The sequence below is a fragment of the Lissotriton vulgaris genome, chromosome 10, assembly GCF_964263255.1.
Source record: "Lissotriton vulgaris chromosome 10, aLisVul1.2, whole genome shotgun sequence".
NCBI lineage: Eukaryota > Metazoa > Chordata > Amphibia > Caudata > Salamandridae > Lissotriton > Lissotriton vulgaris.
In genome coordinates this window covers 15,036,360-15,059,980 of record NC_141698.1, presented here as the reverse complement: position 1 = coordinate 15,059,980, position 23,621 = coordinate 15,036,360, and the positions used below count along the sequence as shown (strand labels likewise).

The window sequence follows — 23,621 nt, the reverse complement described above, 5'->3', positions numbered from 1 at the left end:
AGTACAGATGTTAGCTCTGTCCGAATCGCGGTCTATCTGTGTGATTTTCTTTGGATTCATATGTTTACTTGGGGATGTTTTGGGCGACACATACATTTGTATCAATCATTCAGGACAAGCAGCCATAGTATTCACTTGTATCCAGAGTATCCAGAGATTCTTGATCTCCTCTGAGGCGGAAAGCCGGAGGTTTAGCTCTATCTGCATTTACTTTTAAAATTGTCACAAAATATCTGTTTTTAACTCACAACAGCAACCTGTCTCACCTGAGTTGAAGCGCTGCCGCTTCGCGCTCACAACAAACCCCCTCCTTCAGGAAATCACAACAGCGCCAGCGCGCCAAAAGGCGGAGCCACGCCCACTGCGAGGCCACGCCCATCGACCACTACAAAAACGCTAGGAAAGCGCAACGAAAGCCATTCTTGATCTCCTCTGAGGCGGAAAGCCGGAGGTTTAGCTCTATCTACATTTACTTTTAAAATTGTCACAAAATATCTGTTTTTAACTCACAACAGCAACCTGTCTCACCTGAGTTGAAGCGCTGCCGCTTCGCGCTCACAACAAACCCCCTCCTTCAGGAAATCACAACAGCGCCAGCGCGCCAAAAGGCGGAGCCACGCCCACTGCGAGGCCACGCCCACCGACCACTACAAAAACGCTAGGAAAGCGCAACGAAAGCCATTCTTGATCTCCTCTGAGGCGGAAAGCCGGAGGTTTAGCTCTATCTGCATTTACTTTTAAAATTGTCACAAAATATCTGTTTTTAACTCACAACAGCAACCTGTCTCACCTGAGTTGAAGCGCTGCCGCTTCGCGCTCACAACAAACCCCCTCCTTCAGGAAATCACAACAGCGCCAGCGCGCCAAAAGGCGGAGCCACGCCCACTGCGAGGCCACGCCCACCGACCACTACAAAAACGCTAGGAAAGCGCAACGAAAGCCATTCTTGATCTCCTCTGAGGCGGAAAGCCGGAGGTTTAGCTCTATCTGCATTTACTTTTAAAATTGTCACAAAATATCTGTTTTTAACTCACAACAGCAACCTGTCTCACCTGAGTTGAAGCGCTGCCGCTTCGCGCTCACAACAAACCCCCTCCTTCAGGAAATCACAACAGCGCCAGCGCGCCAAAAGGCGGAGCCACGCCCACTGCGAGGCCACGCCCACCGACCACTACAAAAACGCTAGGAAAGCGCAACGAAAGCCATTCTTGATCTCCTCTGAGGCGGAAAGCCGGAGGTTTAGCTCTATCTGCATTTACTTTTAAAATTGTCACAAAATATCTGTTTTTAACTCACAACAGCAACCTGTCTCACCTGAGTTGAAGCGCTGCCGCTTCGCGCTCACAACAAACCCCCTCCTTCAGGAAATCACAACAGCGCCAGCGCGCCAAAAGGCGGAGCCACGCCCACTGCGAGGCCACGCCCACCGACCACTACAAAAACGCTAGGAAAGCGCAACGAAAGCCATTCTTGATCTCCTCTGAGGCGGAAAGCCGGAGGTTTAGCTCTATCTGCATTTACTTTTAAAATTGTCACAAAATATCTGTTTTTAACTCACAACAGCAACCTGTCTCACCTGAGTTGAAGCGCTGCCACTTCGCGCTCACAACAAACCCCCTCCTTCAGGAAATCACAACAGCGCCAGCGCGCCAAAAGGCGGAGCCACGCCCACTGCGAGGCCACGCCCACCGACCACTACAAAAACGCTAGGAAAGCGCAACGAAAGCCATTCTTGATCTCCTCTGAGGCGGAAAGCCGGAGGTTTAGCTCTATCTGCATTTACTTTTAAAATTGTCACAAAATATCTGTTTTTTAACTCACAACAGCAACCTGTCTCACCTGAGTTGAAGCGCTGCCGCTTCGCGCTCACAACAAACCCCCTCCTTCAGGAAATCACAACAGCGCCAGCGCGCCAAAAGGCGGAGCCACGCCCACTGCGAGGCCACGCCCACCGACCACTACAAAAACGCTAGGAAAGCGCAACGAAAGCCATTCTTGATCTCCTCTGAGGCGGAAAGCCGGAGGTTTAGCTCTATCTGCATTTACTTTTAAAATTGTCACAAAATATCTGTTTTTTAACTCACAACAGCAACCTGTCTCACCTGAGTTGAAGCGCTGCCGCTTCGCGCTCACAACAAACCCCCTCCTTCAGGAAATCACAACAGCGCCAGCGCGCCAAAAGGCGGAGCCACGCCCACTGCGAGGCCACGCCCACCGACCACTACAAAAACGCTAGGAAAGCGCAACGAAAGCCATTCTTGATCTCCTCTGAGGCGGAAAGCCGGAGGTTTAGCTCTATCTGCATTTACTTTTAAAATTGTCACAAAATATCTGTTTTTAACTCACAACAGCAACCTGTCTCACCTGAGTTGAAGCGCTGCCGCTTCGCGCTCACAACAAACCCCCTCCTTCAGGAAATCACAACAGCGCCAGCGCGCCAAAAGGCGGAGCCACGCCCACTGCGAGGCCACGCCCACCGACCACTACAAATGTGTCGACCAACCAAGCGCAGCGGACGAGCGCCGTCTGCGCGCCGTCTGCGCGCCGAAGGCGTGCCTAAGGCAAGCCCGTCTGCGCCCGTCCGCGCCAAGACCGCGCCTAGCGCACGAAACTCTGCGCAAACTTCAACCATCATTAAGTACCTCCCTGAAGACCTCTATCGACTACAGGGTGGCAAACACTGCCCCTATATACTCGATCCAACAAAGTCTGCGGACACTATCAGCTGTAAAAATTGCAACTGGACGCCCACTAATCCTACAGCCTCTATACCCACCCCCCTATTGCATCCCAAGGCCGCCCCAACGCTCTTTAAAGGAGGTCTGATTAACGCACGTTCTATGTGCAAGCATAATCCAGACATTCACGACCTCATCTGCGACTCGGACCTAGACTGCCTAATGATAACCGAAACTTGGTTAACAGAAGATAGCAATCCTGATATTGCTGCTTCCCTACCTCAAGGCTACTCATTCTTTAGGCAGGACAGACCAAAAGGCAGAGGAGGAGGTGTCGCCATAATACTTAGGAACACCTTCCCATGCCACTCCTTCAACCTAGAGCCCCTAAAAAACACGGAAGGTCTAGGTTTCTCAATCAAATTGAACGAGCAAACCTCCTTCTCTGGTGGCCTCATTTACCGCCCGCCCGGTAATGCCACTGAATTTCTTGATTCATTGTGCGACTCCCTGGGCCACTTTCTTCTCCGATACCCCCACTTCACCCTACTCGGGGATTTCAACCTACATCTCGACTCCAAATCGGATCCCCAAGCCATCAATTTCCTCCAAACACTCGAAATGTTCAATCTCCAACAACTAATCTCCCAGCCTACCCACCTGCATGGGCACACCCTTGATGCTGTATGCACCAATCTCTCTTCCCTCATCACCCTACCCCCGCTCCCTCAAGTCTGGACTGACCACAGCTTGATTTTGTTCCACATCCATAGCGTATGTTCCCCCTTTCGCAATAACACTAACTCTCGCCCCTCCAACCCTATCAATTGGAAAAAAGTCCAAGAAAGCCTGACTCTTAAACCTATGGATCAATCCCACACCCCGACCCTGTCCGGAAATATAGAAATCGACGCCGACCTCTTTTACAATTGGCTCACACACGAAATGAAAACCAGAAACCCCCCCAAACGTCAAGGCAACTCTCATAAAAAATCCAAAATCAATGCCCCCTGGTTTACCCCCGACCTTGCCACCTCTCACCTACTTTGTAGGAAAGCAGAGCGAAAATGGCGTAAGTCCTATGACATTGACGATCGTCTCCTATATACTCAAACAAGAAAAGCCTATCTTTCGAGTATCAAATCAGCCAAGAAGTCCTATTATGTGAACGCCATTAAAGAATCCCATCAAAAACAAAAGACCTTGTTTTCTATTGTAAAGTCATTCACCCAGCCCAAAGCACTGCAACCTGAAATACCCCCATCACAGGACCTCTGCGATAAAATCTCCGACTATTTTGAAGAGAAAATTGTTTCCATCCAAAGCAATTTCCCCCCTTTCTGTACCTCCTCACTCCCCCCTCCCTCGGACTCCTTTCCCGGAAGCTTGAGCAGTTTCTCCCCTGTAACTTTGGCACAAACTAGAGAAGTCATCCTGGCCTGCAAATCAGGCTCCCCCTCCGACCCCTGTCCCCCCAAAATTCTACACCAAACCATCGACGTGATCAACCCAATAATTAACAACATAGTCAATTCGTCGCTTAACACAGGCATTGTCCCCCCCCCCGGTGGAAGAAAGGAATTGTCAAGCCTCTCATGAAAAAGGCCAATAAATCACCATCTGACTTGACCAATCTGCGCCCGATCTCACTACTCCCCGCCCTAGGAAAAATAACCGAACAACTGGTCTATAGAGAACTTAGACAATACCTGGAAGCAAATAACATACTCCACCCGCAGCAGTCGGGTTTCCGTCCCAAACATTCGACGGAAACAGCGCTGATAGAACTATCAGACACGATCAAACTGCTTCAAGATCAGCGAAAAAATTCAATTCTCATCCTTCTTGACCTGACCGCGGCGTTCAACACCATTTCCCATTCCATCCTCATCAGTAGACTGATGAACATAGGGATTTCAGACTACGCTCTATCCTGGTTAAAATCATTCCTTACAGACCGATCACAGACTGTCGCTCTGGGCCCTTTCCATTCAACAGAAAAAACGATTTCCTCAGGCGTCCCACAGGGTTCTATCCTAAGTCCCCTCCTTTTCAACATCTATCTCATTCCTCTCCTATCCTTGATTGAATCCTTTGGAATACCTGTAACCTCCTACGCCGATGACACCCAGCTCATCGTGCCCTTGGATGGTAGCTCCACCAGCGCCGAACTCAACCTCAAGAACTGCTTAACGGAGGTCTTCCATTGGATGAACGTAAATCATTTGAAATGTAATTCAAATAAAACGGAGATTCTCCCAATTGGAAAGAACACCTCCTTCAGCCCAGCCCTCTGGTGGCCAGACGACTCAATCGCCCCCCCCCCCCAAACTGTAACTACGGCCAGGAATCTAGGCGTCATTTTCGACTCAGATCTCTCCTTTGACCAACATGCTAAGACGGTAGCCGGCAAATGTTTCGGGACAATAAGATCCTTAAAAAAGTTCTTCAACTTCCTCCGTCTCGACGCCAGAAAGAGTGTAGCAGTAGCCCTCATAATTTCACGACTAGACTACTGCAACGGCTTACTGGCAGGGGCAAAAAAGAGCACTCTCGCGAAACTCCAGAGCGTGCTTAATACAGCTGCTCGACTCGTACTCAAACTGCCCCGTAGTGCCTCCATCTCCGCAGCCCTTCGATCCCTACACTGGCTACCTCTCCACAAGAGAATTTTATTCAAAATTCTAATCATCGCCTTCAGAGCTTTTAATAAATCCGGTCCAAAATACCTCCACAAACGTCTTCCCCACTACACCCCCAGGCGATCTCTCCGTTCGTCCCAGGACAACCTCATCCTGCCTGCAAAGTATAATCTGAAGACGAAGGGAGCCAAAACCTTAAGCTACTTGGCCACCAAAGCATGGAACAATCTGCCCAAACACCTCAGGCAATTAACGCAAGAAAAACCATTCAGAAAGGTTCTTAAGACGTGGATCTTCAGCCTCCCCGATGATCTCGCTAAAGCAGCCATCTAATTCCCTCTCTGCTCCCAGACCGGTAATCAAGGATTCTTAGCGCCATGATGCTCCTTCCGGAGCGAACGCCGCGCTTTACAAATACCCCTACAAATACAAATACAAAATACAAAATACAAATACCTGTAGTGTCTAATGTTTTAAGCTGTTTGTAGCTGGTAGATGGGGATGGAGACGAATCCCTGTAGTCAAACATTCTTTAAGGGGCAGTTGACGCTAGTGAGCCTCCTCGCCCCCTTCCGAGATGAGGAAACAAGCAGGTTTTCCCAGCAGGAGACTTTGCCTGGGGAGGAGGGGTCTGGTGATTGGTGGATGTGCGAGGGGGCAAGGAAGAGGGAGGCTGTTGGCAATTTGCAGTCGCCAATTGATGGTGACCCACGATGGTTTCCTTTAAATCACATCAATACTCCTGAAAAGTACTGACAGTTACAGTCAGTAAAACCTTATAGAACATCATGTTGTTTAGATACCTGAATAAAGCCACAGGGTGTACATTCTTCACACAAAGTAATGTCACACACTAAGGCAAACACCAACAATTACAGCCAATGTAAGGCCTTTAATATAAGGTGCATCTCAGAGCTATGTGTGCACATATGAACCACAGAATACATGCATCTTTAAGAAATGGAACAAGTGCACGAATGAAGCTAGGGTAGGCAGATGCACACGTAATGCATCAAATTATTATATTAAAAATAGATAAAATAAATGCACTTGTGAGCCGCACAACAAGGGCTCCCTTTAATGCACTTTAACCTCCTTATGCTTTGCAGGTGGCCGCGTCCGTCTCACTGACGCTGAAACACCTTCAAGTACTTAAAGAGCTTAAAAGAGGAGACAAGTGCATGACATGAGGTGTAAAACTGCCGTCCTGTAAATTGCCTATTCCAGAAGCTCCCTAACCCACCTACTGACTCGCCCTGCTTTTGATCCAACCATTGTTAGCAGCACAAACATCCATTGTGGACATTCCTTCTCTGGGGTCAGGGAGTCCACAGGGCGGGTTATGTAAAAATGGCCGAACTCACAAAGCATTTAGCACTCATAACAAATTTACGAGTGCAACTGGCAGTGTTTACAGCTGGTAAGAATTCACAAAAGGTGACACAAGTCATAAATCCAAATCCATTTATACCAGTGTAATGTTAACCCACGAGAGTGTAATAATATTTGGGGAGTAAATCAACTCAAGAAGTTGTTCTAGGCATGTTCAGTCATTACAGTTTTGGAATGAGTACAAACTGTGCCCGGTTGTACCCATTGACAACCGTCTCTTAATTATTTTCCCACAGTTGAAATGGTCATATTTTCTTGAGGCAAATGCACTGGGGAAATGTCAATGAAGCAAAAAAAAAGTCATGACTTCTCCAGGAGGTGTCTGGAAACCCTCAACTCGCACATCTGCCCAGGTTAACTCCTGGAAGGGTTTGAGAAGCTGGAGGGGCCGTAAATCTACTTCCAATCGAGAAATGTAACACTGCAGGTGCAGATTTCCTACTTTTTATGTGACTTGAGCCCAATGGGTCCAGTAAACTAACGGGTGAAGAGCCTTGTAAAATATGTACATTTGTAAAGATGTGACTGGCTACATGGTTGGGAATAAAATGGAATCTGAAAAAAGCAAGTCTCACACTTACGGTTGGGGCCCACAAGATTGTCACACTTTTTAGGGCTGATTAGGGGCACTTGGAGTCATGGAAAGAACTCTTATTGCATACCAACACAATTAATATAGAGAGAGAGCAACGGAAACAAGAGTATAAGAAATGTGAAATCGGCAAGAACAAAACGAAAAGGAAACTAGAACTGAAAAATATTAAACAAAGTAATCTGTAAAACAAAACCTGAATGAGCAAAAGGACCATTAACAAAAGAGGATAGAAAAGTTAGGGAGTGAATAAACAAGACGTCAGCGCTTCTTTATTAATTTGCTTCCCTCTGAAATGGATCCAAAAAATAACAATGCAGAGAGTGGTGCGGGAGCGCGTGCCACTGCCAGACATGTGATTTCAATTATCGCGGCCGTGTCTGGGCACGATAATTGAAACCACACGGCATATTGGTGTCTATTACGCGCACCAAGCGTGTAATAGAAACCAATAGGCCTTGGGCGGAGCAACGCTCCCTCCTTTGGCCAATTGCGTGCAGTCTTTTATAAAAAAAGACGCACGCAAAGGGCAGTGGGGTAGCACAAAAGGAATCGCACAAGCATGAGTGTGTGCGATTCCTAGGTCAGTGCTAAAACCCCGTTTTTCTCTCACTAAAGGTCTCACGCTGCGCAAGCACTGCTGCGCAATGCAATGCAGGCGCGAGACCTAAAAAAAGTTTGGTTATATGTGGACAAAAATCATGGCCCTAGGTTGGGCACCAGTGGCCGGCCAACGCGGATCTTTAGAATATGACCCTATTCAAGAGGCACTCTAAAGTGGATGCTTTTGAATGCACCATATTATAATATACAGTTTGTGTATTCTGCAAATACGTAATTTGTTGCCCTGAGTAGCGAATCTCTGTGTGGCAACCAGATGCCTCCATTCCACTGAGAAACAACAGTTGTACTCCTGTGACGTCCATTTACCAGTCATTGTTTTTTGGTGTGTAGTTAAATTGCTTTGGAAGTTCAGCAGTGCAAACAAGGTGACCCTTTGGCATGGAATCATTTAAGAACTCTCACAATGACAGTATGGAATGCCCTCCATTGGACACAGGTGCTTGGACATTGGGGATGGGTTTAGTTCTGAACCATATGACTGTGTCCGTCTCTCTGTGACTCAGCTGTGGCCTTTCTTTTCAGGGACTCGGGGCCAGCTCCATCAACAGGCGGACCTACTCATCGGTGAGTGCCACTGTGATCCTTCTTGCTGCTTAAGAGAGTGGGAGAACGAGAGAACACTAGTCGAGCGTGCTGCACTAATGCACATCTCTGGGCCCTGAGTAATGATCAACGTGACTGCGAAGCATACTTCAGAAATCACCAGCTTTGCCATTTAATTGAGTTGAGCACCTGTGCTGTTGGGGTCTGTGGCGTGTTTGTGTCTGAAGAAAGCTTTCCATTGCATTGTTTGAATTTGGCTTGATTTAGTATGATTTTAGTTTGTAAACTTCACTCTTTGACAATAGGGAAAACAAGGTCTTTCCTCAACCCGATGCAGTCTGGCTTCATTGCCAACGTCTTGGTTGAAACACATCATCAACTTTGTGTCACATCTGTGGGCATCGTGCAAGTAAACATTAAAATTACATCCAATGATATCATTTACGTTCCTACTCGATACATAGCATAAAGTGAAGGTACATTAACTTTCACAATGCACAGATGGATGAGCTAGTTTGAACATAATCAGTTTGTTTTATAGTTATCACTTTTGTAAAACAAATGTGAATCTATCAACCTACAGTTCCTTCTCCGAACTGCTGCCCCAGCCTTCCAAGAGGTGGTGCATCCCCATAGCTGCTAACAATTATATCTGTAGAAACATGCTGCAGATACCTGCCTGAATCTAGGCAGAATACCATAACCCCCGCTCGTGCCCATTCCGTGGGTACCCAACGGCGACTCCCCGGCCTCTCCTCCCCCTGGATGCCCGTTTGCCCTTCTTGAAATAAAGTCAGCCAACAGTACCGGTTATTAGTGATGGTCGTTGTTGGCCGCAGTTTTATTAATATTAACAAACACATACTGGTTATGCAACTTCTCATTTGCGAACTGTACCCATAAATCATACATGTCATATACAACTCATGACACCATCTTGTGAGAACAGGTGTCAGTCTTTTGTGTACTCCTCAGTTCGTAAATGGCACTGTACAAAACCAGTTCCTTGTCAGTCCTTGGTGTTCCCGTGGTTGGTCGCCCACGCCTTCTGCGTGTCGTGGAGGGGAGCTTTTCTCTCTGGAGTTAGGTCCCCAGCTCGCTACCATTTGCGCCCTGCCGTCCGGCCGGGTCTGGGCCGCGAGTGCCGTCTCCTCCTGCTACTCCCCTCCTTGGTGCGGCCACGTCACCCTGCCGTGCGGCATCCAAAAGTGAGTGGCCCTCCTCCTACACACCGCCCGCCGGTGTGTTTCCTTAGCCAACCATTGTAGGATTTCCGCAAATGCCCCTGCCATCCTCCAGCCCTGCTACTTCGCTGTTCCTTAGGTGTGGGTGGGTGGGGCTGCAATTGGTGCGTTGTTGCGCCGCTCTCCCAGCTCCTCGAAGAAGTTGTGTCCTTGCTGGGAGAAGCGGCGACTTAAATCCCCTAAACCCCTCCATAGGGGTCTCTGGTGGACCCCCTGATTGGGGGGTTCAAAAGAAGCCAGAGTGACCATTGGCCGCCCCTTAGGGGCGCCCAGGTCAAAGGTCACTTCCGGCCGGAACGGGGTGGTGCGCCCTCAGCATCCACTGGTTTCTGGGCGCTTTAAGGCGCCCAGAACCAGTTTCCCCACCGGTGGGCACCGCGTGGGTTATGGCGCCGGCCTCTAAGCCTCCCCCCCTGTGGGAGGGTGCGGCGGCCTCTGAGAAAACAAGGGCACGCATCCAAAGTTTGGGACAACTCCCAAATCTGACTAAAAGCTACAGGTGTCTTGTTGAACATGATGAGCACATCAAAACAATCCTCAAAGTGCCCATGGATGTACATTTGTACAGGTAAAACATCTGGAGCTAGCTGTGCACAGGTTTTTTGCAAGATAAATGTTATACTTTTTGTAATAAAATGGATTGTGCACACGTTGATGGTCAGACTCTTCTAACGTATTTTGTTCTTGTTTCTTTCTTTTTGTACCTGTGAAAATCAGCAACAAGTCATTGTAAGTACCATTTTGTTACTTTTTTTTTGGGGGGGGACGTTATATGAGTCAGTCAAGGAAGGGTGGAGGGGGTGTAAACCACAGTGTGTGTACAAGTGTGGATTTTCTCTTGCAGTGGAAATGTTCATTCCAGGGGCTAGTTTTCGCATTCCACTGAACGTAAGGTACCAAAATTATGCACCAAGCCAGAATCACCAGTGCTGTGCTAAACCCGTTTCAGCTCTTCTTAGCCTTCGCATTCTGGCAACAATGTTTTCATGTACGTTTGCAAAGAAAACTCCCAGATTTGACAAAAAAGTCAGTATTCTATATATGACTAAAAAGTCAAATTCTTGCCAGATACATGCAACATTCACATAGGCTTAACTCCGTAGTAAGTAGGTTGGCTAGCTGTTTTGAGTCACAAGCAGTTGGTTAAAAGAATGGGACAGAACCCATCCTTGTCACGTATTCCCCATGCCATAATGCAAAGGTGACAGACAGAACAATAACAAGGACAGACATAAACAACCAAACCTGTTGTAATTAATCAATATACTTGTCTTGAGCAATTCGTCAGGCGATATGTAATGTTTCACCGATGCAGGCGGTTCTTTATGGTCTGTCTACCACAACCCATTCCTCAATGAATTACTATTCTCGCTTATGACCTCCGCATTCCCATGGCACCAGGATAACTGTGCTAATGTGTCTGTAGTGCAGCTTTATTAATGAATGACCTTGCTGGTGCTCTGGTTAGTGTGATGTGTGAACCACAGCAGTGAGTTGCTGTGTCTGTATCATGTCTGTGGATCAACTCGCTTAGTGATACCGCTTTCTTTTATAATTATTTTTCACAAACCTCTACAGATGCTTCAGTATATGTGTAAAACATCTCTGACTAGATCTTGTCAGAAGAAACATTGATTGATATATTTGTAATAAACATTGTGCTGCAGCCACCAGCTCCTATATTCCACTTTTTAAAATTGAGGTCGCAGGTTTTTACTCATCCCTGATTTTCTGTTCCTTGTGTAGCGGCCCATTACGCATGTAAAATGAGGACGTCAAGCATCATTCAAAAGTCAAGCAGGTGTGTTTTTGTGCATGTCCCTCTTTCACACTCCGTGTGCACGGTCTACTTCATAATCCTAGGTCCCCTGGTCCATCTAGCCATGGCGGCAGACAAGAGGGGACATAGTGGGGGCGATCACCAAACATGTGATAGACACAAAGAGAGGTGACAACTATTGCCTCTGAATTCAAAACTCCTCTTTCACCCCTTAGGAAGTACATGGGGTCAACATTACACCATTGTTTCTAACTCTAATCTCCCCTGAGTACTACCAGAAACTCACTCAGCTGACCACTTGCTGCCAGCTTTGACATTTTCTTCAAATGTCTGGGGTTTCGTGGAGAGGCAGTTTTTTTGGGGTTCTTGCTTATTGCTGGAAATAATTTTCCTTGTCTTATTTTAACTTGCCTTCTGCTCTTGTATTATGTCGGCAGAAGCAGCCTTGACGGCTACCAATCTCACTTTGAAGCTCATTTCTGTCATCAGCGCCAACATGGACTCCTGGATCAATCTTCTTCTGGCAAATGGACTGTGGTTGAAGTTGAACGGTCCCTCACCCAGTCCCTCTCCCTCTTCAAAGGAGTGACACTGTGAGCCCCTTAAAGATGGCCCATCACCCTGTCTCACAGTGCAAGATCAGTGGTTCTTGGGGTGACACACAATAAATCCCTGGCTTGTCTCTGCTCGATGATCTCAAAACAAGCGTCAATTAGAAGTAACTCGAACACCTTCGTGGTGCAGAGTCAGTAAAAAGAGTGCCCTCCAGCAGCACTTCAGAGAAACGAGCAACAACAGACGCTTTATGAAATCCATGGTCGGACCTCTGCCTGGCATAGTCTTTGAGCATTATGTAAAGTGAATAGTCAAGCTGACATTTCCAATCTTTTCAAAAGTACATGAACCCCTAGTGGAGCATAAACAGATGAATAAACAGATGAATCTCCTTTGCCTCTGGGGAGCCCCCGGCTCAGACCGTAGCCACGCCGCCTCTGCAGGCACCTGACCTAGTGCTCTGACTTCAACACTTTTATTGGGGTTTACTCATTACTTCAGAAAAGCAGAGGCAGGAACCAGCAGCGTGGAGTCTGTGAAATGCAAGAGATTGACATTAAGCCAAATGGCTGAAAAAAATAATCATCTTTACTATAAATGGGTCTCTCATTTGTAGGAGGGCAACAATTTATCCATGCTCACACTGAACGTTCCAAATCACACCCCCTTGTAGCTATCATAATTTTCTCAATTACTTCTATTTTTTCATACCACGTCTTTTATTACCTTTTAATTAATCGCCAAACGTTGGTGTCTTTTTCACATAAGGTTCTATTTATTAGACATCCAATTTTGAATGGCACTGAGAGACCCAGCCAACATGTTTCATTCCTTACAGGGACTTCATCAGGGCAATTCTATCTATATTCCATTTCAAAACTCCCATGGTCTCTCTTGTGTTTCTGATCATGTAGAATTGTTCATACTGGAAACGGCCGGCCGCCGCCTCTCCTTCGTCCTCTTTTTCCTGTCTCTCTGCCCCCGTCCAGTCCATGCACACACCAACAGAAAGAGGGTGATGCCCCTATCCACACAAAGTAGAAGGGTCCCAACGTGTGGGCTAACGAAGAAGAGCAGCTTCTTAGCAAAACCGAGGACAAAGCAGCCCATGATCACCATAAAACTTCCAGTTATGGCTCAGGGAATGTGGAGGACTTCTGGGAGACATTAATGGAAACATCTAGTCATTTGCGTTTTATGAATACTTCTGATTATGTACTTACAAATATCTGAAAGAGCTGTAGTGAACAGCTAAAGCCCTCATTACGAGATTGACAAGAATGAGGTTTGTGGGGAGACACTGGGGCTGGAATCAACGGTTCCAGGCAGTTTCGCAGCATCACCTTCCTGCCATTGTGAGTTGCAGGCCCCAGAATGGGAAAATACCAGTGACACACTGAATTATCGGGTCAGACACCTCTTCTTTTTTTTTTCTTTTTCTCTGCAGCCTTTACACTGATATTTTTGCCTGCTTGGAGCAAATGTAAACTGTCTGTGGAAACTTCTGTGCATTTACTGGGTGTGCTTCCGCAACTACTAGAACCAGGTTCATTGTTTTTGTGGCAGGTAATCGTGGGTGTGGGATGCTCAGACCACTTTTGCCATTCCAAATAGGCCAGAGTGGCAATCTCACAATGATTCCTCTCTGACCAACATGCAATGAGGACATACGTGTGCCAAGCACATTCTTCAGGCCCCAGCACCTCCCCTCCACAGCCGTACAAAGTGCTACTATGGCTGCATGTGAGGTGGAATTAAGGACATGTCTGTACATTAAGAATGTTGGAGGTAGCTGCCACTTTGACTCCTGTCTGTTTCTCACGGGTGTCGATAGGTTTTCGCGCAGAGTATAATGGGGGAGGGGTTGGTTCACTTCAGGCGTCAAGCAAATGGGTCAGAAAGGTGGTGATGCGACTTTCTGTGTAGCTGTAAATTGAGAGGCAAAGTACGAGGGAGTTCTGCTCATGTGTTTTTTGTTGCCAGCGGGTCTCATATATTGGAGTTTTCTTTTGCCTTATTGTCGTTGTTACTGAATCCGTCATATTTAATACTGGTTCCTCCTCACATGGTGGATGTGATGAAAAAAGTGCATGGCTAGCACCTCTTGGAGTCTGATTAAGTGATACTATCATAGTTTTGAGGGAGAAAACAGCATTCTGCCGCCACAGCCTACCAGAGAAAAGGAAACATTAAAAAAATATATAGCTGTATTATTTTTCCTCCGCAGCCTCCTCCGGCCAAGTATGGTGGCCGACACACCGTGACCATGATCCCTGGAGATGGCATCGGTCCGGAGCTGATGCGGCACGTCATCGACGTTTTCAGGTACCTGCTTGAAGTGTGACATGCTCTCCGTGTGCAGCGGTGGAGCCAGCTGCAGTGAAGGAAGCGGCTCCCCGAGAATCAGGGATGCTAACCTCTAGCCACCCAATCTTCTGTAATTTGACATTTGAAGGGACATTGTAGAAAGGAGTGGTTAGCAGAAATCGCCATTGTGTTGTTTTTGTGTCCTGTAAAAGGTCTCTAGGATATCGGGTTGAACAAAGAGTCTCATATCTGGGAAGTGCGAGAAAGATATCTGTGAATTGTCTACGTTCTGTCTGGGCAATGCCACTGAAGTGGGGCCAGAGAATAATGGCTTGTGTTGAGTTTGTAAATTGATAAAAAAGCTCATGTGGGGATCCAAATAAGTTGTTTTAAAATCCATTTCTTCAGCACAGAACCATCACATAGAGAAAAACAAAAGCCTATTGTTAGACCAGGTCAGTGACATCTATGGCACAGAGTGCTGGGTTTAGGACTTCATGGGATCCCAAAGAGTCCGATTGGATGTGGGTGCTGTGGGGAGAGATTTAGAGTGTGTAGCTGCTTGAGTCTGTGCATCACTCTACATTGTCCAAATCTTCATCCTCAGGCATTGCTGCGTCCCTGTGGATTTCGAGGTAGTGAATGTGAACTCCACAGCCACTAACGAGGATGATATCCAGACTGCCATCATGGCGATTCGAAGGAACAGAGTGGCTCTGAAAGGTAAGCTTGTGCGCTACAAAAACCTTTCCTCTTTCTGGCTTGTATGCCACTTACCTGGCACCCTTCATGTACCGTCCCTGGATGTGTCTGTGCAACTAACCTACATTCTGTTTTAATTTGCAGGAAATATTGAAACCAACCACAATATGCCTCCAAATCACAGATCCCGGAACAACCTTCTCCGGTGAGTGGTAGCTTGGCTTCTGTGTGTGTTGTATTGGTGGGTGTCTAGGGCTCTAGGATTCTGGTGCAGACGCCTTGCCTGGGGTCAGAGTTTCTTACACCTTGACTTTCTTCAGTGATGAGGGGTGGGTGGCCATGCCTTCTCACTTGGAGTGAATAGGGAGAGTGTATTGGTGGGCACCTTTTGGCATGAAAATCCCCCAGACTTCAGGCTAACCTCTAGTACATTCTAGTGCGAGACCTGGAGGAGGCCTTATCTCTAGCAATCCTCTACGGAGGAGGAACTGTCTGTAAAATATTAAGAAATGCCCCCTCCTTAGTTCCATTTGTGCACTTCGCTACTGCGCACCTTGTCACATCACCTTGAGGGTCTGCCTGTGGTATGTTGACTGGTTCCTGAACAGAAGGTCTGTCATGCTGTAGTTCTCCCAATGGTGCTCGTCTGTGGTGTTAGCTGTACTTGTGCCCTCTTCTGACCAAGGGTTCATCGCTGCTATGTCCTCTCTATCTACTCCTGAAGGAGCGCCGACCTATGTTTAGACACAATCCCATCCTCCCCCATAGAAGGGTCTTTGTATTCTCTGCTGCCTTCCTATGCAGTCACTGCTGCCCGGAAGCACTATCATTCATGAAACAAGATGTAGGTATTCATGTTTTCCATGCTTCTTCACCATGGTTTTTTTTTTGCCACCAGGACCAGCCTGGACCTGTATGCCAACGTGATTCACTGCCAGAGTCTGCCTGGGGTGCAGACCCGGCACAAGAACATCGACATTCTGATTGTGAGAGAGAATACAGAAGGAGAGTACAGCAGCCTGGAGCACGAGGTAAAGGCACTCCAATTACAAGGGGGGCTCTATATTGGAGGGCACAAGGGTAAGATATTGCAGATAAGGCGTGGGTCAGAGGGTATCGCGTATGGCGTCACTGCGGTGAGCATGAAGCACAAGGGCTAGAGCATGGTGGAGCTTTCAGGGATCACAATTCAGAGTGAGCGTCACAGGGACCTGAACACAGAGGCCCAGAGTAAACACCAGGGGGTACAGAGGATGAGAGAGGGGCACAGAATCCACAGCACAGAGTCCAGGGGGTACAGAGCTTGAGAGCGGGGCACAGAATCCACAGCCTAGAGCAGACACCAGGGGATACAGAGGATGAAAGAGGGGCACAGAACCCACTGCCCAGGGTAGACACCAGGGGGTACAGAAAAAGAGTGGGACACAGACTCCACAGTAGACACCTGGGGCACAGAACCCACAGCAGACACCAGGGCATACGGAGAATGAGAGGGGGGCCCAGGATCCACAGCCCAGAGCAGCAGCCAGCTACCACACAAAGCTGGGCTGACCAAGGAAGGTCAAATGATGCTTCTCCAGACTAACAAAGTAGCTTGATTATGTTTCATAAATTGCTATTTCTTCCATTTTTAATGTGCTCCTCTGCCCACAATATAGTGTCACTTGCGTTAAAATACTTCCCTCGCTCCGTTTGTATCCTACCTTTGTCGCCAATAGTGTGCCTCTAGTATTCTAGCACATCTCTCCTTCATTGTACATCTCCCATCTTAACACACCCCCTTTCATCTTCTGCCCTATCTGGAATCTACATCAACCCCCATAGTCTATCATGCCATTCTGCCACAGCCCGTCTTTATTGTTGTTGTAATCTTCTGTCCACTTCCCCCAGAGAATCTGGTGTGGGCTCCTCTTCATGGGCTGAGGGGCCACACACCCTTGTCTTCTGGCCTCCATGTTTTTTTCTATACAAGATTAAATAATAATTTATTATTCACACTTGGTATGGTAAAAATACCTCCTTCTGCGGTCTCGCAGCAGTCTCTGTCTGTAGGCACAGGAAGGCGCCTACTCCAGGCTTTTGAGAGGGACCACCAGGGCTGGAGAAATGCCATCCTTGGCCTTGGGGCCCTGTGCCTACCCCATGTGTGACGTGCTAGGCATCACAGCCAAAGGTAGACATGGGTGCTGCAACTTTAAGCCCTGCAGTGCCCATGGCTACACCAAACAGTCTGTTACCCCACCCTTTCTCTGCTTGCCACAGAGTTGGGCAAGGGTGGAGTGACAGAGCAGAGACTACGACCTCAAATCTGTGACTGCACAGATGCGAGGTTTCAGTTTCATGACCCAGCCCTGGAAGCTGAAAGGCACAGTCTTCCGAACGGTACCTGCTGCAGGTAAGTAAACACTTTAAAGCCTTTACATGTTGTGGGCTGTGCATATGGCTAAGTATGTGTGTTTGTGGGTAGGAGTGCATCTGTGAGAGACCGCATGTGGAGAGTGTGTGTGTGTAAGTGAGAGATTTAGTGGAGGGAGTCTGTGAGTGATAGAAAGCGTGAGTGTGAATAATTGATAATGAGGGAGAATGACAGTGAGTGTAACTGTGAGGGAGAATGACAGTGAGTGTAACTGAATAAGAATGACAGTGAGTGTAACTGTGAGGGAGAATGACAGTGAGTGTAACTGTGCAGGAGAATAGCAGTGAGTGTAACTGTGAGGGAGAATGACAGTGAGTGTAACTGAATAAGAATGACAGTGAGTGTAACTGTGAGGGAGAATGACAGTGAGTGTAACTGTGAGGGAGAATGACAGTGAGTGTAACTGTGAGGGAGAATGACAGTGAGTGTAACTGTGAGGGAGAATGACAGTGAGTGTAACTGTGCAGGAGAATAGCAGAGAGTGTAACTGTGAGGGAGAATGACAGTGAGTGTAACTGTGAGGGAGAATGACAGTGAGTGTAACCGAGGGAGAATGACAGTGAGTGTAATCGAGGGAGAATGACAGTGAGTGTAACCGAGGGAGAATGACAGTGAGTGTAACCGAGGGAGAATGACAGTGAGTGTAACCGAGGGAGAATGACAGTGAGTGTAACCGAGGGAGAATGACAGTGAGTGTAACCGAGGGAGAATGACAGTGAGTGTAACCGAGGGAGAATGACAGTGAGTGTAACTGAGGGAGAATGACAGTGAGTGTAACTGTGAGGGAGAATGACGAGGGAGAATGACAGTGAGTGTAACCGAGGGAGAATGACAGTGAGTGTAACTGAGGGAGAATGACAGTGAGTGTAACTGTGAGGGAGAATGACAGTGAGTGTAACTGTGAGGGAGAATGATAGTGAGAGTAACTGAATAAGAATGACAGTGAGTGTTACTGTGAGGGAGAATCTCAGTGAGTGTAACTGAATAAGAATGACCATGAGTGTACCTGCCAGGGAGAATGATCGTGAGTGTTACTGTGTGTAAGACCTAACGAGCCACATTCTTAGTATTTCAGAATGACTGAGAACGAGTGAGAATCACTGAGACTGATTTTGTCAGAGTGAGTCTGATTGAGTGGGACAAATTATGAATGAGTGAGTGAATGAATCTAGGTGAGTCGGTGAGATTGAATGAATCTGAGTAATATTGATTGGCTAAAAATGAGTGGGACTAAGTGAGACTAACTGAGAATGAGTGAAACTGAGGGAGTCACAGTCTGAGTCTGAGTGAGTGAGATTGAGAAAGAGAGTCGGTATGAGTGGGACTAAGTGGAAACAAGTGAGACTATTGGAGTCTAGAGTGATAGTGAGTGATAGGTGAGGCAGAGTGAGATTGGTTGAGTGAGAGTGAGTGAGAATGAATGAGTGTGACTGAGTTAGACTGACTGAGAATGAGTGACTCTAAATGATTGAGTCATGCTCCCTTACTGGAATTCGAGCCAAAGTTTACATCCCACCAGTTTTAAAGGTCCCCAGCTGCCCCTGGCTGTGGTACAATGCCACCTAGTTGTGCCCTCTACCACTGCAGAGGCTTCCTCATTCTATCACTCCCTTACTTACTTGTATCATAACCATGTGTCTGCTTCCTAGGAGCATCTCATCTGGCAATCCTCCATATGTATGTCTTGTCTATCATCTGTCACTGTAGCGTCCCCAATATTGTGACACTGAGCCTCTTTTTGTGTCCTAACCTCTTGTCCACTACCTCCAGTGGGTCTCTGATGCTGCGGGCTCACCATCCCTGTTCACACCCTCACCGTGCATGTCCTACCTCCAGGGGTCTGTGCTGCTGCTGGCTCACCATCCCTGTTCACACCCTCACCGTGCATGTCCTACCTCCAGGGGTCTGTGCTGCTGCGGGCTCACCATCCCTGTTCACACCCTCACCGTGCATGTCCTACCTCCAGGGGGTCTGTGCTGCTGCGGACTCACCATCCCTGTTCACACCCTCACCGTGCATGTCCTACCTCCAGGGGGTCTGTGCTGCTGCGAGCTCACCATCCCTGTTCACACCCTCACCGTGCATGTCCTACCTCCAGGGGGTCTCTGATGATGCGGGCTCACCATCCATGTTCACACCCTCACCGTGCATGTCCTACCTCCAGGGGGTCTGTGCTGCTGCGGGCTCACCATCCCTGTTCACACCCTCACCGTGCATGTCCTACCTCCAGGGGTCTGTGCTGCTGCGGGCTCACCATCCCTGTTCACACCCTCACCGTGCATGTCCTACCTCCAGGGGGTCTGTGCTGCTGCGGGCTCACCATCCCTGTTCACACCCTCACCGTGCATGTCCTACCTCCAGGGGGTCTGTGCTGCTGCGAGCTCACCATCCCTGTTCACACCCTCACCGTGCATGTCCTACCTCCAGGGGGTCTCTGATGGTGCGGGCTCACCATCCCTGTTCACACCCTCACCGTGCATGTCCTACCTCCAGGGGGTCTGTGCTGCTGCGGGCTCACCATCCCTGTTCACACCCTCACCGTGCATGTCCTACCTCCAGGGGTCTGTGCTGCTGCGGGCTCACCATCCCTATTCACACCCTCACCGTGCATGTCCTACCTCCAGGGGTCTGTGCTGCTGCGGGCTCACCATCCCTGTTCACACCCTCACCGTGCATGTCCTACCTCCAGGGGTCTGTGCTGCTGCGGGCTCACCATCCCTGTTCACACCCTCACCGTGCATGTCCTACCTCCAGGGGGTCTCTGATGGTGCGGGCTCACCATCCCTGTTCACACCCTCACCGTGCATGTCCTACCTCCAGGGGTCTGTGCTGCTGCGGGCTCACCATCCCTGTTCACACCCTCACCGTGCATGTCCTACCTCCAGGGGGTCTCTGATGGTGCGGGCTCACCATCCCTGTTCACACCCTCACCGTGCATGTCCTACCTCCAGGGGTCTGTGCTGCTGCGGGCTCACCATCCCTGTTCACACCCTCACCGTGCATGTCCTACCTCCAGGGGGTCTCTGATGGTGCGGGCTCACCATCCCTGTTCACACCCTCACCGTGCATGTCCTACCTCCAGGGGTCTGTGCTGCTGCGGGCTCTCCATCCCTGTTCACACCCTCACCGTGCATGTCCTACCTCCAGTGGGTCTCTGATGCTGCGGGCTCACCATCCCTGTTCACACCCTCACCGTGCATGTCCTACCTCCAGGGGTCTGTGCTGCTGCTGGCTCACCATCCCTGTTCACACCCTCACCGTGCATGTCCTACCTCCAGGGGTCTGTGCTGCTGCGGGCTCACCATCCCTGTTCACACCCTCACCGTGCATGTCCTACCTCCAGGGGGTCTGTGCTGCTGCGGACTCACCATCCCTGTTCACACCCTCACCGTGCATGTCCTACCTCCAGGGGGTCTGTGCTGCTGCGAGCTCACCATCCCTGTTCACACCCTCACCGTGCATGTCCTACCTCCAGGGGGTCTCTGATGGTGCGGGCTCACCATCCATGTTCACACCCTCACCGTGCATGTCCTACCTCCAGGGGGTCTGTGCTGCTGCGGGCTCACCATCCCTGTTCACACCCTCACCGTGCATGTCCTACCTCCAGGGGTCTGTGCTGCTGCGGGCTCACCATCCCTGTTCACACCCTCACCGTGCATGTCCTACCTCCAGGGGGTCTGTGCTGCTGCGGGCTCACCATCCCTGTTCACACCCTCACCGTGCATGTCCTACCTCCAGGGGGTCTGTGCTGCTGCGAGCTCACCATCCCTGTTCACACCCTCACCGTGCATGTCCTACCTCCAGGGGGTCTCTGATGGTGCGGGCTCACCATCCCTGTTCACACCCTCACCGTGCATGTCCTACCTCCAGGGGGTCTGTGCTGCTGCGGGCTCACCATCCCTGTTCACACCCTCACCGTGCATGTCCTACCTCCAGGGGGTCTGTGCTGCTGCGGGCTCACCATCCCTGTTCACACCCTCACCGTGCATGTCCTACCTCCAGGGGTCTGTGCTGCTGCGGGCTCACCATCCCTATTCACACCCTCACCGTGCATGTCCTACCTCCAGGGGTCTGTGCTGCTGCGGGCTCACCATCCCTGTTCACACCCTCACCGTGCATGTCCTACCTCCAGGGGTCTGTGCTGCTGCGGGCTCACCATCCCTGTTCACACCCTCACCGTGCATGTCCTACCTCCAGGGGGTCTCTGATGGTGCGGGCTCACCATCCCTGTTCACACCCTCACCGTGCATGTCCTACCTCCAGGGGGTCTGTGCTGCTGCGGGCTCACCATCCCTGTTCACACCCTCACCGTGCATGTCCTACCTCCAGGGGTCTGTGCTGCTGCGGGCTCACCATCCCTGTTCACACCCTCACCGTGCATGTCCTACCTCCAGGGGGTCTCTGATGGTGCGGGCTCACCATCCCTGTTCACACCCTCACCGTGCATGTCCTACCTCCAGGGGGTCTGTGCTGCTGCGGGCTCACCATCCCTGTTCACACCCTCACCGTGCATGTCCTACCTCCAGGGGTCTGTGCTGCTGCGGGCTCACCATCCCTGTTCACACCCTCACCGTGCATGTCCTACCTCCAGGGGGTCTCTGATGGTGCGGGCTCACCATCCCTGTTCACACCCTCACCGTGCATGTCCTACCTCCAGGGGGTCTCTGATGGTGCGGGCTCACCATCCCTGTTCACACCCTCACCGTGCATGTCCTACCTCCAGGGGGTCTGTGCTGCTGCGGGCTCACCATCCCTGTTCACACCCTCACCGTGCATGTCCTACCTCCAGGGGTCTGTGCTGCTGCGGGCTCACCATCCCTGTTCACACCCTCACCGTGCATGTCCTACCTCCAGGGGGTCTCTGATGGTGCGGGCTCACCATCCCTGTTCACACCCTCACCGTGCATGTCCTACCTCCAGGGGGTCTGTGCTGCTGCGAGCTCACCATCCCTGTTCACACCCTCACCGTGTATGTCCTACCTCCAGGGGGTCTCTGATGGTGCGACTCACCATCCCTGTTCACACCCTCACCGTGCATGTCCTACCTCCAGGGGGTCTGTGCTGCTGCGGGCTCACCATCCCTGTTCACACCCTCACCGTGCATGTCCTACCTCCAGGGGTCTGTGCTGCTGCGGGCTCACCATCCCTATTCACACCCTCATCGTGCATGTCCTACCTCCAGGGGTCTGTGCTGCTGCGGGCTCACCATCCCTGTTCACACCCTCACCGTGCATGTCCTACCTCCAGGGGTCTGTGCTGCTGCGGGCTCACCATCCCTGTTCACACCCTCACCGTGCATGTCCTACCTCCAGGGGGTCTCTGCTGGTGCGGGCTCACCATCCCTGTTCACACCCTCACCGTGCAGGTCCTACCTCCAGGGGGTCTGTGCTGCTGCGGGCTCACCATCCCTGTTCACACCCTCACCGTGCATGTCCTACCTCCAGGGGTCTGTGCTGCTGCGGGCTCACCATCCCTGTTCACACCCTCACCGTGCATGTCCTACCTCCAGGGGGTCTCTGATGGTGCGGGCTCAGTATCCCCGTTCACACCCTCACCGTGCATGTCCTACCTCCAGGGGGTCTCTGATGGTGCGGGCTCACCATCCCTGTTCACACCCTCACCGTGCATGTCCTACCTCCAGGGGGTCTCTGATGGTGCGGGCTCACCATCCCTGTTCACACCCTCACTGTGCATGTCCTACCTCCAGGGGTCTGTGCTGCTGCGGGCTCTCCATCCCTGTTCACACCCTCACCGTGCATGTCCTACCTCCAGGGGTCTGTGCTGCTGCAGGCTCACCATCCCTGTTCACACCCTCACTGTGCATGTCCTACCTCCAGGGGGTCTCTGATGCTGCGGGCTCACCATCCCTGTTCACACCCTCACCGTGCATGTCCTACCTCCAGGGGTCTGTGCTGCTGCGGGCTCACCATCCCTGTTCACACCCTCACCGTGCATGTCCTAACTCCAGGGGTCTGTGCTGCTGCGGGCTCACCATCCCTGTTCACACCCTCACCGTGCATGTCCTACCTCCAGGGGTCTGTGCTGCTGCGGGCTCACCATCCCTGTTCACACCCTCACCGTGCATGTCCTACCTCCAGGGGTCTGTGCTGCTGCGGGCTCACCATCCCTGTTCACACCCTCACCGT

At 50.1% G+C, this 23,621-nt stretch overlaps 1 protein-coding gene across 1 annotated transcript in view; it reads left to right on the top strand.

Annotated features, from left to right (window-relative positions):
* Positions 1-23,621, top strand: part of IDH3G (isocitrate dehydrogenase (NAD(+)) 3 non-catalytic subunit gamma) — a 51,445-nt gene that overhangs the window by 14,309 nt on the left and 13,515 nt on the right. Inside the window, exons 2-6 of the mRNA XM_086940230.1 lie at positions 8,451-8,504; positions 14,278-14,375; positions 14,965-15,080; positions 15,204-15,264; positions 15,958-16,090. Coding sequence (XP_086796356.1) covers positions 8,451-8,504; positions 14,278-14,375; positions 14,965-15,080; positions 15,204-15,264; positions 15,958-16,090 — 462 coding nt within the window. The remainder of the gene's footprint in view (positions 1-8,450; positions 8,505-14,277; positions 14,376-14,964; positions 15,081-15,203; positions 15,265-15,957; positions 16,091-23,621) is intronic.